This window comes from Schistocerca cancellata, chromosome 1 (genome assembly GCF_023864275.1).
Source record: "Schistocerca cancellata isolate TAMUIC-IGC-003103 chromosome 1, iqSchCanc2.1, whole genome shotgun sequence".
In the NCBI taxonomy this organism is placed as follows: Eukaryota; Metazoa; Arthropoda; class Insecta; order Orthoptera; family Acrididae; genus Schistocerca; species Schistocerca cancellata.
In genome coordinates this window covers 1,133,857,411-1,133,874,455 of record NC_064626.1, presented here as the reverse complement: position 1 = coordinate 1,133,874,455, position 17,045 = coordinate 1,133,857,411, and the positions used below count along the sequence as shown (strand labels likewise).

Below are 17,045 nucleotides of genomic sequence, written 5' to 3'. Positions count from 1 at the left end.
GTGGGAATCCACATACGCCGGTGAGAAACAATGGTAACTCACAAATTCAAAATAGAGGCAGCAGCAGATTGCAGTGATAGAAGTTGTGATATTTTTGTAATTTTAAGTGAATTGAGTGGTGATTCCAGTGATTCTGACTGTTTTGATGATGTCATTAATGATCCAGATTTGAATTTAAATGAGAGCTGGAAGATTCTGCGTATATTAATTCTACTGCAAGTCAAGTAAGTTTTGTTTTCCACATCGTGTTGTTAATTGCTGGTTACCATTATCTTTGTGCTAGCTAGTTAGGCTACGTATTTTATTTCCATATTCAACATTTTTACAAGATCTTGATACGAATATATAGTCAACACGTCATTCAATGCAACTACATTGTCCTCAGTAAATCATGGGATGTTTACAAAAAGACATTCTCGTATTTGTGGGTTAAAATTTTATTCATCTTATTATTTATGGGGTAACCATTGGTTAACAGCACTTTTTTAATATTACACTATCCATACAAAAATTTTTTCTTAACACACTCCTGGAAATGGAAAAAAGAACACATTGACACCGGTGTGTCAGACCCACCATACTTGCTCCGGACACTGCGAGAAGGCTGTACAAGCAATGATCACTCGCACGGCACAGCGGACGCACCAGGAACCGCGGTGTTGGCCGTCGAATGGCGCTAGCTGCGCAGCATTTGTGCACCGCCGCCGTCAGTGTCAGCCAGTTTGCCGTGGCATACGGAGCTCCATCGCAGTCTTTAACACTGGTAGCATGCCGCGACAGCGTGGATGTGAACCGTATGTGCAGTTGACGGACTTTGAGCGAGGGCGTATAGTGGGCATGCGGGAGGCCGGGTGGACGTACCGCCGAATTGCTCAACACGTGGGGCGTGAGGTCTCCACAGTACATCGATGTTGTCGCCAGTGGTCGGCGGAAGGTGCACGTGCCCGTCGACCTGGAACCGGACCGCAGCGACGCACGAATGCACGCCAAGACCGTAGGATCCTACGCAGTGCCGTAGGGGACCGCACCGCCACTTCCCAGCAAATTAGGGACACTGTTGCTCCTGGGGTATCGGCGAGGACCATTCGCAACCGTCTCCATGAAGCTGGGCTACGGTCCCGCACACCGTTAGGCCGTCTTCCGCTCACGCCCCAACATCGTGCAGCCCGCCTCCAGTGGTGTCGCGACAGGCGTGAATGGAGGGACGAATGGAGACGTGTCGTCTTCAGCGATGAGAGTCGCTTCTGCCTTGGTGCCAATGATGGTCGTATGCGTGTTTGGCGCCGTGCAGGTGAGCGCCACAATCAGGACTGCATACGACCGAGGCACACAGGGCCAACACTCGGCATCATGGTGTGGGGAGCGATCTCCTACACTGGCCGTACACCACTGGTGATCGTCGAGGGGACACTGAATAGTGCACGATACATCCAAACCGTCATCGAACCCATCGTTCTACCATTCCTAGACCGGCAAGGGAACTTGCTGTTCCAACAGGACAATGCACGTCCGCATGTATCCCGTGCCACCCAACGTGCTCTAGAAGGTGTAAGTCAACTACCCTGGCCAGCAAGATCTCCGGATCTGTCCCCCATTGAGCATGTTTGGGACTGGATGAAGCGTCGTCTCATGCGGTCTGCACGTCCAGCACGAACGCTGGTCCAACTGAGGCGCCAGGTGGAAATGGCACGGCAAGCCGTTCCACAGGACTACATCCAGCATCTCTACGATCGTCTCCATGGGAGAATAGCAGCCTGCATTGCTGCGAAAGGTGGATATACACTGTACTAGTGCCGACATTGTGCATGCTCTGTTGCCTGTGTCTATGTGCCTGTGGCTCTGTCAGTGTGATCATGTGATGTATCTGACCCCAGGAATGTGTCAATAAAGTTTCCCCTTCCTGGGACAATGAATTCACGGTGTTCTTATTTCAATTTCCAGGAGTGTAGAATGAAGACGAACGCAACAGAACCGACCCTGGGATTAAAGACTTCACAATGGAAACATCGGGAAAAAGAAAAAAGCTAGTGAAGAAACAGCAACAGAAGAAACTTGCCAGGAATAGTGTACTTGAGTATACTACAAAAGAAGGTATAGTGGTCCGGGCGAGAAATTTACTTGGGGCTTCCTGTAAATGTTCTAAAACGTGTTTGAACGGATTGGGGAGAAGCTTATACAGAGTATAAACAAGTCATTCTGAAACAGTGGGCTTCAATAGACAAAATGCTTAGTTGTTTGGTTCAATGCGGCTAGAACCCATAAAAAGAATATATACAGGCAATGAAATTAGCAGGTGTAACAACAGTGTACGGAACAGTGTTATAAAAGATGGCAGAAGCACTGGTGGCTGCATCCATGGTTTGCAGCACAACAGAGGTAGAGTAGAAAAAAATTCAAAATGCGAACAGGGGCTACTACTCTACCGAGGCAAACACAAGAATAGACCACGTGCGTACTCACAGGAAGACGTGCAGTTTTTCGAAAAACATATAAAAGGTATTCCAAAATACAAAAGTCAATACATTAGAAAAAATAATGGTGAAAAATTCTATGTGTCGATGGAATATTCGATACAAAGTTGCTACAACCATTATGAAGATGAATACTGTCCTGATACCAAAGCGAAGCCTATCTCTTTTGATAAGTACCATCGCATTTTCATTCAAGAATTCAATATTACATTCAAATTGCCAAAATCAGATACTTGCCCAACATGCGATTCAAATGAAATCCAACGACCCGGAAAAATTAAGAGAAATAAATATACAGAAGGAATTACATCTCATAAGAGCCCATGCAGGTCAAGATAATATAAAAGTGCAAACAGAGACGGCAGTTTCTGCTAAAGACATTCATTTAATAACCTTCGATCTACAACAGGCATTGCCCACTCTCTACACTCTCTACTCTCTACAGGTCCAATATTCTATAAGAGGAAACTGTAGACATATAACTTCAGCATTCCTCCCTGAAATTCGTCACCAGGTCATTTCTTTCTTTGGGGTGAAACGGTAGCATCAAGGGGTTCAGAGGAAATAGGCAACTGCTTACGGAAGTGTTTTGAAGGGCACAATACACGAGGGATTAAGTTGATTGCAATTTCAGGCAACTGCTCAAGTCAAAACAAAAAGTGCAACATTGTGTTTGTTTGAATGTTGCTTATAGCAAAAGGAAGATTGTCCACCACTGAGCACCACTTCCCATTTCCTGGACTTCTCATGCTGCCAAGCGATTGCTGTTGTGGCCCAGTATGTTCCCCTACATGCGCAGTTTGTATATGCCTCTCAAGATTGGGTGGACACCTTGAAGAAGTGTGACAAAAAGCGACTATTTTGTGTCCATGTTACGTCATCAGAAGATTTTGTATGCATCAGTGACATGAGATCTACATTTATTCAAAAGAATATCTCAGTAGAAGGGCACAACGTGTTATTATGAGACGCTGTATGGCTCTTCCTCGATGCAGATGAGCCAGGATTCTTGTTCGTATCAAATAAATTGCATGGGGAAAACTGACAGAAAGTAAGTTTACACAAACGAGGTTGTCCTACAATCTTAGAAGGAACCAGTCTTCCAAAGAAGTGTTCTGGGTCAGTTCCAATTGGCGCGAAGAAGGAATAGGACCTCATATCTGAACGGAACTGGATACCACCTATTTATTCTACAAAGCAATAAAAATTAAGAAGACATCTACAAATGAGGGTGAGTAAGTAGTTGCATCAGCAGACGAAATGTAAGAATTTTCAGCTGTCATGTGTTTGTTGCAGGAAAACAATGGTATGCCACATAATATGTTTGCCACAGCTAGGGGAAGATAGAGTTCAGGACATTATTAACTCAAAGCTGGTACTTTTTCCCTTGATATGCGTGCTTAAGATGTACAGTGACTACGAGTTAAACTAATAATAAAATGTTAATAATTTATGTATGAAATATTTTTTTAAACCTTTTCAATTGCATATCTCCATTCGTAGCTAATGTAGGTTACCATTATATTTTCCCATACCCATCAGTTATAGAGTTCTATTATCTTGAGTGTCTCAGGCATTGTACTTTTAATTTTGGAAGTACGGTATGCTTTGCGAATAAGAAACTATTGAGAAACAACGTGGATGAAGAGATATAACTTTGAAAGCAGTTCGTTTCGACGTCATCGTGATTTGAATAAATATTAATCTGTTCAATGCATTTACTTTTGACAGTGGAACGATCAGCTATTCCCTTTCAAAATGAAGCTTTCTCAACGTTTCTGTAGGTGATCAACTGGGCACAGTAGTAGCAATGATGATATCAGGAGCATTAGCTCAGAGTGCTCTTGGATGGCCATCTATATTCTACTTCTTTGGTGGACTTTCCATCCTTTGGGGAGTGATATTATTCTGGTTTGGAGGGAATACCCCTTCTGGACATAAGCATATTTCTAGAGCAGAACTTATTTATATTGAAGAATCTTGGAAGGACGTCTCTCGTGAACGAAAGGTAGGATACAACTTATTTCTTACGATGTACGTACTTTTATTGAATATGTTTTTACTGAAGCTGTTTTACGTATGTTGTTTACAGAAGTTTCCAACGCCGTGGATATCAATTTTCACATCACTGCCAGTATTTGCTTCTATAGTAGCCACTTTGTCGCTGTGCTGGGGATACTACACACTCCTGACAGAGATACCAACGTATATGAGTAATGTTCTTGGATTTGACATTGCATCTGTAAGTAAAATAGGTTACATCATCAACTGTACTTGGGTGTAAAATATGTGACGGAAGTTGTTAACTAGGGAACTGATTATAGAGAGTTTTCTCCACCCTTTGATCCATTTCACATATCAGTACTCTGAGGTGCTTTAGACTTTGCTCGTAACTTTATAAATGAGTCTGGAAAAATTATGGATGTTGTGTAAATTATCCAAACTGTTACCGATAATCAAAGACTGAATCATTATGAAATCAATCCGGCCCACCAACGTTTGCAGCTCCAGATCTCCAGCTTACGTTCGTCTAACGATGCAGTGAAATAAACATGTCCTAGATATAAACAAAGTTGCACGCCTTTTTGAGAGAGAAAGCCAGTTTAAGAAATTTCAAAAAGTTATAATTTCTAATTCTAGGGTCGTATATTTGTTTGTGGATGTAGCGCACGGTAATTATGCGAAGTCCTCAACATTCCAGTCGGACAGCAGAATTTCCCAGTTTCATACTCCAAGTACCAAGAGATGATGAATATGACATACTGTTTCGTCACAGTTGTATCGATTGTGTTGACTGGCTCCAAATGAGATGTACACTGAGATGAAAAGAGTCATCGGATAGCCTTTGCTAACGTAAAAGATACGAAAAGGTCCTAACAATGGGCAAGTCTTGCTTTTGGATCAAGCTCCCAGAGTTAAAGACTAGTAGATTCTCTTGTAACATATAATGATAAGACCTATTCAGAAGTCTACTGGCAATAGCGATTTAGTATCTTGTAGAAGTAGTCATAGTTGGATGCTGTGGTAATAGTGCATACTTTGCAGAATTTAATTTACGAACCTACAGGAACGAATAGTAATTTGTCCCTAGCACTTCCTCAGTTGAAATATGATTTCCCTTTACAGTGCAACGAGCTGTGAGAGCTTCAAACAAGTTAACGAAGTAGGGTTGAGGTTGGTACGCTAAGCTGGATGCCTCCATTTGCATATAGCCATTTACGATATGGGACCACTTTCATCAGCTGCTTTGGGCTTGATGTGTGTGTTTCATGTGACGTCATGAGAATTTTTCTGACATTTACTGTGAGAGAGTTACTTGAGCTATAATCAGAATGCAGAACGATTTATGATCGTGCTTTTAGAGACATAAGAGGCCACACTAGCGCAATGACCCGTGGGTGCGGCAAGATGAGGAGCAGATTGTAGCTACAGCACTGATCGGAGGAAATGCGTAAATCTGAAAATATGTCAGCTACTGCTGAGACCTCACTGACTCGACGAGTCGGTTATTGTCCGTCGTCGAGCATAGAAATGAGGTCCTATGAGCCAGATGGACACAGGAAATGGTGTTCAAGTTCGGCAGTATATCACTTTCTCAAAACAGACAAATGAAATCTGTAGGTATTGGCCAAGCTCTTTTCGGGCACGGGAATACTTTGTGTGGGTGCTGGGTTTTATCACCAGTATCCGGCATCTGAAGATGACTTCAGGTTCAGCACGAAACGCTTTACTTGGCCGCGGCAGCTACCAGTGTTGATGGTTGATAGGCAGTCTGATTCTTCACAGTACAGTGCACGACGACAGAGGACGATGATGTTATTAAACGAAGCCTTATAGACCAAATAACAAGTGATGATAATTAATGGTCATTATGAGGCTCACTGAACTGACAAGGGAACCTCCCCATCGCACCCCCCTTAGATTTAGTTATAAGTTGGCACAGTGGATAGGCCTTGTAAAACGGAACACATATCAATCGAGAAAACAGGAAGAAGTTGTGCGGAACTATGAAAAAATAAGTAAAATATTCAAACTGACTAGTCCATGGGCAACATAGGCAACATCAAGGAGTATGCGAGCTAAGGAGCGCCGTGGTTCCGTGGTTAGCGCGAGCGGCTGCGGAACGAGAGGTCCTTGGTTCAAGTCTTCCCTCGAGTGAAAAGTTTTTTGTCTGTCCGTCCGTTATGTTTTCATCACTTTTTTGGGAGTGATTATCACCTCCACAAGAAAACCTAAATCGGGTAAGGTAGAAGAATCTTTTTACCCATTCGCCAAGTGTACAAGTTAGGTGGGTCAACAACATATTCCTGTCATGTGACGCACATGCCGTCACCAGTGTCGTATAGAATATATCAGACGTGTTTTCCTGTGGAGGAATCGGTTGACCTATGACCTTGCGATCAAATGTTTTCAGTTCCCGTTGGAGAGGCACGCCCTTTCGTCTACTAATCGCACGGTTTTGCGGTGCGGTCGCGAAACACAGACACTAAACTTATTACAGTGAAGAGAGACGACAATGAACGAACGGACAGATCATAAATTTGCGAAGATAAAAAAAAAATAAACTTCTCACTCGAGGGAGGACTCGAACCAAGGACCTCTTGTTCCGCAGCCGCTTACGCTAACCCCGGGACCACGGCGCCCCTTAGCTCACACTCTCCTTGATGTTGCCTATCTTGCGCATGGACTACTCAGTTTGTATATTTTGCTTATTTTTTTCATAGTTCCACACAACTTCTTCCTGTTTTCTCGATTGATCTGTGTTCCGTTTTTCAAGGTCTATCCACTATGCCAACTTATGACTAAATCTGAGGGGGGTGCGATGGGGAGGTTCCCTTGTGAGCATAAACCATATTATTTGGTCAGAGCTGCGTTTTTCTTCTGCTGATATTTCTAATTGCCAACGGTGTTACCATAGTGCTAACACCAGTTCCTGGCAGATCACAGGAGTTGAACACTGTCGGGCTTGGCTAGCACATGGAATCGTCACGTCTTGGTCTGCCGAGTGCTGTTGGCAAGCGGGGTGCTCTCAGCCCTTCTGATTCCAGTTGAGGAGCTACTTGACTGAGAAGTAGCGTCACTGGTCATGAAAGCTGGCAACGACCTGGAAATAGACCGCATGCACCTCCGTATCCGCTGATGCCCAAAGGCTGAGGATGACACGGCGGCCTATTCGGTCGGTGTTTCTTTGTTTTTGAAATTTCTGATGACAGATCGGCTCTGAGCACTATGGGACTTAACATCTGAGGTCATCACTCCCCTAGAACTTAGAACTACTTAAACCTAAATAACCTAAAGACATCACACGCATCCATGCCCGAGGCAGGACTCGAACCTGCGACCGTAGCAGTCGCGCGGTTCCGGACTGAAGCGCCTAGAACAGCTCGGCCACTGCGGCCGGCTTCTGATGACATTGCAGGGCGGTACGTGTGTGTGTGTGGGGGGGGGGGGGGGGGGTTAATCGATGTGTGTTTCTGTTTCAGTAGTATAAATTGTTAGTTCGCAAAAGGCAATCAAATTGGACTAAAGGTGTTAGTAATACATCTCACGAAAGGCAGGGAGAGACTGGTAAACCTTATCTGTACAATTTCGTTGTTACGGACGTTTTGCGATTTGATCTGAGTGCGTCGATAACTTATCACATAATGGCATAATTGTGTCGTGTAGTAAAGCCGTATGCCGTATCAAACTGCGACTGTGTTGACATTTGCATTTGTCCCTCTACTATAGCATCCAAATAAGTGCTTCAACGTATTTCGATTTCTTAACGACTTTTTCTGGTTTATTCATGGTGTTGTCACTTGGGACATCACTGTTCTCCGGGTCTATACCTCATTAGGGTTCCGCACTTCCAGTAAAAAGGATGGCGAGGGGTAATACCTGCAGGTAAGTAAATGAGTGTAAGAGCTATCTTGAAGGCATTACGAAAGGTGTCCACTATTTTGCGGGTTTTATGACGATTTGGGGCATGTTACGAGGGCCGTTCAATAAGTAATGCAGCACATTTTTTCTCTCGGCCAATTTTGGCTGAAAAAACCGGAAATTTCTTGTGGAATATTTTCAAACATTCCCGCTTCGTCTCGTATAATTTCATTGGCTTCCGACAGGTGGCAGCGCTGTACGGAGCTGTTAAAATGGCGTCTGTAACGGATGTGCGTTGCAAACAACGGGCAGTGATCGAGTTTCTTTTGGCGGAAAACCAGGGCATCTCAGATATTCATAGGCGCTTGCAGAATGTCTACGGTGATCTGGCAGTGGACAAAAGCACGGTGAGTCGTTGGGCAAAGCGTGTGTCATCATCGCCGCAAGGTCAAGCAAGACTGTCTGATCTCCCGCGTGCGGGCCGGCCGTGCACATCTGTGACTCCTGCAATGGCGGAGCGTGCGAATACACTCGTGCTACTCTTCAGAAATTGAAGAAACGACTTCAGCGTGTTCGTAGGCACAAAAATCTGAACGAACTTCTCCTTCTTCATGACAACGCAAGACCTCACACAAGTCTTCGCACCCGAGAGGAGCTCACAAAACTTCAGTGGACTGTTCTTCCTCATCACCCTAAAGCCCCGATATCGCACCGTCGGATTTCCATATGTTTGGCCCAATGAAGGACGCAATCCGTGGGAGGCATTACGCGGATGATGAAGAAGTTATTGATGCAGTACGACGTTGGCTCCGACATCGACCAGTGGAATGGTACCGTGCAGGCATACAGGCCCTCATTTCAAGGTGGCGTAAGGCCGTAGCATTGAATGGAGATTACTTTGAAAAATAGTGTTGTGTAGCTAAAAGATTGGGGAATAACCTGGTGTATTTCAATGCTGAATAAAACAACCCCTGTTTCAGAAAAAAAATGTGTTGCATTACTTATTGAACTGCCCTCGTAAATGCTTCAAATGTTGCTATCATGGCAATACCCTATATAAGCTGGGTAAACATTCTTGAACGGTGCATTTACTTTCAGAACCTTTTCTTAAGAATTTACTTCATTTAAGAACGATTCATCAAGAACATTAACACATTTAATCACACTATGTGAGCGTGGAAGTAGTTGCGAGTGGGTAACTGATGAAAGCAAATTAAATTTCTTTCAACAAATGGAAATTTTATTTCTAAAAGCCCTTTTTTTCTTAAACAGATTTAAAATTATAATCAGAAAGCACCCTCAAAACATCAAGTTACAATTTTATTCAGAGGCAGAAAGAACAAATATTGACAGTATGAGCTTTCGGGCTGAGAACCTTGCCGCTGCCTTTTGACACGGCCGTAGTCACGACTGCTCACAACAACCTCTGAAAGACTACACTGGTACAAATCTGCAACACACCAGATTACTTTAAACTAAAAATTTTAACAACTCACACCAGCACATAAACTATGCACCCTGTAGCAGGAATAGAAATGGTACAAAACAGTAACATTAAAAAAAATTAACTTGCCACCGAAGGTGCAACTTGGTTTAAAAAAAAAAAAAAACTCTTATTGTGGGAGGGTGTTAAACTTTATATACTAAAGTGACCATTTAAATAAAAAGCCATAAAATGCAGTCTTACATAAAATATACAACATACTCTACATTACACATATACCGCCTCTCAAGATGTTAGGCAAGATAAAAACATATTTCAGGAATTCGGCCGTTACACTTCAAGCAATAAATTCGTTAATACAGAGTCCGACAAACATGACAGTGGCAGCTATTAACGTATGGCAGACCAACAGACAGACAGACAGACACTAACTGCCCAACAAATGCGGACGGGAGACAGACGAGCAAGATGGGGACGTCCGACTGACGAAGAAAACAAGTAGAATTTAACAAGTAAATGAAGCAACATATGACGAATCACTTAACTTCTAATAAACTGCGATGTCTGGCGAAGACCTGGCGCAGCAGTCCCAAAACGCTCTCCCGAACCGTCCGCTGCCAGCCGCTTCAACGGACGCAGGAAGGCGCGCCGATCCCCCGTCTCACGGCGTCGCAGCTCGCGCCGGCCAGACCGATGTCGTGGGTTGACTCCTGTTGCTGTCGTGTCGGCCGCGAAGCCACTACCCCTCGCTATACGGCGCGGGCCACTGGACTGGCGTGGCGACCTCACATGCGCCGACGCTCAAGACGGACAAGTCATCTTGTGTCCCAGTGCGCGACCGACCAACCGATCGATCCAACCGCCAATGACCATTGCCTGAACAAACTCGAGCAGACTGGCGGCTTAACACATACTTGCACTCCGGACGACAGACAGACACTGACTGCCCAACACTGACCTGGCTGACCAACTGACCAGACACTCAATCCGACTCACCAACCGTCGAGCTGTAGCGCCCCTTAAATGCACGTGAACAGGCAACCTTTCCCCTTTCCCACCAGAGGGAGACACCAAAGCTGCGATTGCCACAGCGGCGCCACCGCCAGAAACGGAGGGCGACTGCTTCACACAACGCACTGCGGCGCGATCTTCAAAACAGCAATTTTTTACCACGCCTTAGTGATCATTATTTGGATCGGGCTTCCTCAACCCTTGAGCAGAAAGGTGTCCAGCATACTGCTGCGTACATTTTCAATAAGCGACCACCCGGATTCAAAAATCTTTGTAGTAATCCACTCGCTTTCAAGTCGAAACTGAAGAATTTCCTCAAGAGTGACTCTTTCTATTCTGTCGAAGAGTTCCTTTAAATATTAAGCTGATTCTTGTTGTGTTGTTGACTGCGTTTACTTAAACTTATGGATTGACTTTTTTTGTGCTCATAAGTATTTATTTTTATCTGTTATTACTTTTATTTTGTAATTTCAGGTACTGACAAGTCACATGATCTTGGATTTTTGCTCCTCAATTTGGTCTTTCGGAACTTGACGTGTAAATAAATAAATAAGTGCACCTGTAAATTCTAGAAAATTTGGCATGGTGTAACGATACGGGACAGTCCCAGCATTTAAGGTCCTAAAATACCATCTCTTTTTAACTTGGATAATATATTCTTTATTGTAATTCTGTCACTGTTACGTTTTATTAAACTGACGACTAGTTTCGAACTGCAAAGTTCATTTTCAAGGCAATCTTATTAAAAGTGCATTAATAGTGCTTGGTTAAGCGACAGCCAATTTGCGCATGGGTAGTGCACACATGATACACAGTAACATAGAAGCCAGACCAGTTTTACTATGTAGACGCCATGTAGACGTCGACATTACGAAACTCGTCTGTCTTCCATGTCACTGTGTATCATGTGTGTAATACCTATGTGTGAAGTGATTGTCGCTTAACCATGCACTATTAGTGCAGCTTTAATATGATTGGCTTTAAAATGAGCTTGATGGTTGGAAACTAGTCCCCGGTTTAGTGAAACGGAACTGTGATGGAATTACAGTAAAGAACTATGTAATATTTGCGATTAATTTGTAGGCCAGTGACGACCTATCCGTCGCCCTACAAACTGGATTTCGATCTATCTATGACGGGAGACCCGTGGTCTAAAGGTAGCGTCTGTGATTCATAAACAAAACGTCTTCGGTCCCGGGTTCGATCCCCGCCACTGCCTAAATTTTGATAAATAATCAGCATTGGTGGCCGAAGACTGCCGGCATAAGAACTCAGCCTCATTCTGCCAACGGCCTTGTCAAAGAGGGCGGAGGAGCGGATAGAGGTTCAGGGCACTCTCTTGTCCTAGGGGTGGGAAATTGCCCCTAAACGCGGAAGAATCAGCAATGATGAACGACATGAGGATGCAGAAGGCATGGAAACCACTGCATTAAAGACACGTAACGTGTATCCACAGGACATGTGGCCTGTAACTGAAGAAGTATATTGATGATCTTTCCATTGGCAAAAGATTCCGGAATAGTCCCCCATTCGGATCTCCGGGAGGGGACTGCCAAGGGGGAGGTTACCATGAGAAAAAGATTGAATAATCAACGAAAGGATAACGTTCTACGAGTGGGGCGTGGAATGTCAGAAGCTTGAACGTGGTAGGGAAACTAGAAAATCTGAGAAGGGAAATGCAAAGGCTCAGCAGCATTAGTGGCAGAACAGCTGAGAGAAAATTTGGAATACATTTCACATAAATTTTCTCAGCATGTTATAGTCTTAGGTGGAGATTTCAATTTACCAGATATAGACTGGGACACTCAGATGTTTAGGACGGGTGGTAGGGACAGAGCATCGAGTGACATTATACTGAGTGCACTATCCGAAAATTACCTCGAGCAATTAAACAGAGAATCGACTCGTGGAGATAACATCTTGGACCTACTGATAACAAACAGACCCGAACTTTTCGACTCTGTAAGCGCAGAACAGGGAATCAGTGATCATAAGGCCGTTGCAGCATCCCTGAATATGGAAGTTAATAGGAATATAAAAAAAGGGAGGAAGGTTTATCTGTTTAGCAAGAGTAATAGAAGGCAGATTTCAGGCTACCTAACAGATCAAAACGAAAATTTCTGTTCCGACACTGACAATGTTGAGTGTTTATGGAAAAAGTTCAAGGCAATCGTAAAATGCGTTTTAGACAGGTACGTGCCGAGTAAAACTGTGAGGGACGGGAAGAACCCACCGTGGTACAACAACAAAGTTAGGAAATTACTGCGAAAGCAAAGAGAGCTTCACTCCAAATTTAAACGCAGCCAAAACCTCTCAGACAAACAGAAGCTAAACGATGTCAAAGTTAGCGTAAGGAGGGCTATGCGTGAAGCGTTTAGTGAATTCGAAAGTAAAATACCAGGTACCGACTTGACAGAAAATCCTAGGAAGTTCTGGTCTTACGTTAAATCAGTAAGTGGCTCGAAACAGCATGTCCAGACACTCCGGGATGATGATGGCATTGAAACAGACGATGACAAGCGTAAAGCTGAAATACTAAACACCTTTTTCCAAAGCTGTTTCACAGAGGAAGACCGCACTGCAGTTCCTTCTCTAAATCCTCGCATAAACGAAAAAATGGCTGACATCGAAATAAGTGTCCAAGGAATAGAAAAGCAACTGGAATCACTCAACAGAGGAAAGTCCACTGGACCTAACGGGATACCAATTCGATTCTACACAGAGTACGCGAAAGAACTTGCCCCCCTTCTAACAGCCGTGTACCGAAAGTCTCTAGAGGAACGGAAGGTTCCAAATGATTGGAAAAGAGCACAGGTAGTCCCAGTCTTCAAGAAGGGTCGTCGAGCAGATGCGCAAAACTATAGACCTATATCTCTGACGTCGATCTGTTGTAGAATTTTAGAACATGTTTTTTGCTCGAGTATCATGTCGTTTTTGGAAACTCAGAATCTACTATGTAGGAATCAACATGGATTCCGGAAACAGCGATCGTGTGAGACCCAACTCGCTCTATTTGTTCATGAGACACAGAAAATATTAGATACAGGCTCCCAGGTAGATGCTATTTTTCTTGACTTCCGGAAGGCGTTCGATACAGTTCCGCACTGTCGCCTGATAAACAAAGTAAGAGCCTACGGAATATCAGACCAGCTGTGTGGCTGGATTGAAGAGTTTTTAGCAAACAGAACACAGCATGTTGTTATCAACGGAGAGACGTCTACAGACGTTAAAGTAACCTCTGGCGTGCCACATGGGAGTGTTATGGGACCATTGCTTTTCACAATATATATAAATGACCTAGTAGATAGTGTTGGAAGTTCCATGCGGCTTTTCGCGGATGATGCTGTAGTATACAGAGAAGTTGCAGAATTAGAAAATTGTAGCGAAATACAGGAAGATCTGCAGCGGATAGGCACTTGGTGCAGGGAGTGGCAACTGACCCTTAACATAGACAAATGTAATGTATTGAGAATACATAGAAAGAAGGATCCTTTATTGTATGATTATATGATAGCGGAACAAACACTGGTAGCAGTTACTTCTGTAAAATATCTGGGAGTATGAGTGCGGAACGATTTGAAGTGGAATGATCATATAAAATTAATTGTTGGTAAGGCGGGTACCAGGTTGAGATTCATTGGGAGAGTCCTTAGAAAATGTAGTCCATCAACAAAGGAGGTAGCTTACAAAACACTCGTTCGACCTATACTTGAGTATTGCTCATCAGTGTGGGATCCGTACCAGATCGGGTTGACGGAGGAGATAGAGAAGATCCAAAGAAGAGCGGCGCGTTTCGTCACAGGGTTATTTGGTAACCGTGATAGCGTTACGGAGATGTTTAACAAACTCAAGTGGCAGACTCTGCAAGAGAGGCGCTCTGCATCGCGGTGTAGCTTGCTCGCCAGGTTTCGAGAGGGTGCGTTTCTGGATGAGGTATCGAATATATTGCTTCCCCCTACTTATACCTCCCGAGGAGATCACCAATGTAAAATTAGAGAGATTAGAGCGCGCACAGAGGCTTTCAGACAGTCGTTCTTCCCGCGAACCATACGCGACTGGAACAGGAAAGGGAGGTAATGACAGTGGCACGTGAAGTGCCCTCCGCCACACACCGTTGGGTGGCTTGTGGAGTATAAATGTAGATGTAGATGTAGATGTAGCATCTAGATATAGTAGGGGTCAGTGAAGTGAAGTGGAATGTCAGAAGCTTGAACGTGGTAGGGAAACTAGAAAATCTGAGAAGGGAAATGCAAAGGCTCAATCTAGATATAGTAGGGGTCAGTGAAGTGAAGTGGAAGGAAGACAAGGATTTCTGGTGAGATGAGTATCGGGTAATATCAACAGCAGCAGAAAATGGTATAACAGGTGTAGGATTCGTAATGAATAGGAAGGTAGGGCAGAGGGTGTGTTACTGTGAACAGTTCAGTGACCGGGTTGTTCTAATCAGAATCGACAGCAGACCAACACCGACTACGATAGTTCAGGTATACATGCCGAAGTCGCAAGTTGAAGATGAACAGATAGAGAAAGTGTATGAGGATATTGAAAGGGTAATGCAGTATGTAAAGGGGGACGAAAATCTAATAGTCATGGGCGACTGGAATGCAGTTGTAGGGGAAGGAGTACAAGAAAAGGTTACAGGAGAATATGGGTTTGGGACATGGAATGAAAGAGGAGATAGACTAATTGAATTTGTAACAAGTTTCAGCTAGTAATAGCGAATACCCTGTTCAAGAATCACAAGAGGAGGAGGTATACTTGGAAAAGGCCGGGAGATACAGGAAGATTTCAATTAGATTACATCATGGTCCGACAGAGTTTCCGAAATCAGATGCTGGATTGTAAGGCGTACCCAGGAGCAGATATAGACTCAGATCACAATATAGTAGTGATCAAGAGTAGGCTGAAGTTCAAGACATTAGTCAGGAAGAACCAATACGCAAAGAAGTGGGATACGGAAGTACTAAGGAATGACGAGATACGTTTGAAGTTCTCTAACGCTATAGATACAGCAATAAGGAATAGCGCAGTAGGCAGTACAGTTGAAGAGGAATGGACCTCTCTAAAAAGGGCCATCACAGAAGTTGGGAAGGAAAACATAGGTACAAAGAAGGTAGCTGCGAAGAAACCATGGGTAACAGAAGAAATACTTCAGTTGATGGATGAAAGGAGGAAGTACAAACATGTTCCGGAAAAATCAGGAATACAGAAATACAAGTCGCTGAGGAATGAAATAAATAGGAAGTGCAGGGAAGCTAAGACGAAATGGCTGCAAGAAAAATGTGAAGACATCGAGAAAGATATGATTGTCGGAAGGACAGACTCAGCATACAGGAAAGTCAAAACAACCTTTTGTGACATTAAAAACAACCGTGGTAACATTAAGAGTGCAACGGGAATTCCACTGTTAAATGCAGAGGAGAAAGCAGATAGGTGGAAAGAATACATTGAAAGCCTCTATGAGGGTGAAGATTTGTCTGATGTGATAGAAGAAGAAACAGGAGTCGATTTAGAAGAGATAGGGGATCCAGTATTAGAATCGGAATTTAAAAGAGCTTTGGAGGACTTACGGTCAAATAAGGCAGAAGGGATAGATAACATTCCATCAGAATTTCTAAAATCATTGGGGGAAGTGGCAACAAAACGACTATTCACGTTGGTGTGTAGAATATATGAGTCTGGCGACATACCATCTGACTTTCGGAAAAGCATCATCCACACAATTCCGAAGACGGCAAGAGCTGACAAGTGCGAGAATTATCGCACAATCAGCTTAACAGCTCATGCATCGAAGCTGCTTACAAGAATAATATACAGAAGAATGGAAAAGAAAATTGAGAATGCGCTAGGTGACGATCAGTTTGGCTTTAGGAAAAGTAAAGGGACGAGAGAGGAAATTCTGACTTTACGGCTAATAATGAAAGCAAGGCTAAAGAAAAATCAAGACACTTTCATAGGATTTGTCGACCTGGAAAAAAGCGTTCGACAATATAAAATGGTGCAAGCTGTTCGAGATTCTGAAAAAAGTAGGGGTAAGCTATAGGGAGAGACGGGTCATATACAATTTGTACAACAACCAAGAGGGAATAATAAGAGTGGACGATCAAGAACGAAGTGCTGGTATTAAGAAGGGTGTAAGACAAGGCTGTAGCCTTTCTCACCTACTCTTCAATCTGTAATGGAGGAGGCAATGACGAAAATAAAAGAAAGGTTCAGGAGTGGAATTAAAATACAAGGTGAAAGGATATCAATGATAC

At 43.6% G+C, this 17,045-nt stretch overlaps 1 protein-coding gene across 2 annotated transcripts in view; it reads left to right on the top strand.

Annotated features, from left to right (window-relative positions):
* Nucleotides 1-17,045, top strand: part of LOC126163120 (vesicular glutamate transporter 2-like) — a 99,071-nt gene that overhangs the window by 53,198 nt on the left and 28,828 nt on the right. Inside the window, exons 5-6 of one of the 2 annotated variants that reach the window (XM_049920047.1) lie at nt 4,256-4,479; nt 4,564-4,713. In XM_049920047.1, the coding sequence (XP_049776004.1) occupies nt 4,256-4,479; nt 4,564-4,713 (374 nt within the window). The remainder of the gene's footprint in view (nt 1-4,255; nt 4,480-4,563; nt 4,714-17,045) is intronic. The other variant, XM_049920055.1, reaches the window with a different exon arrangement.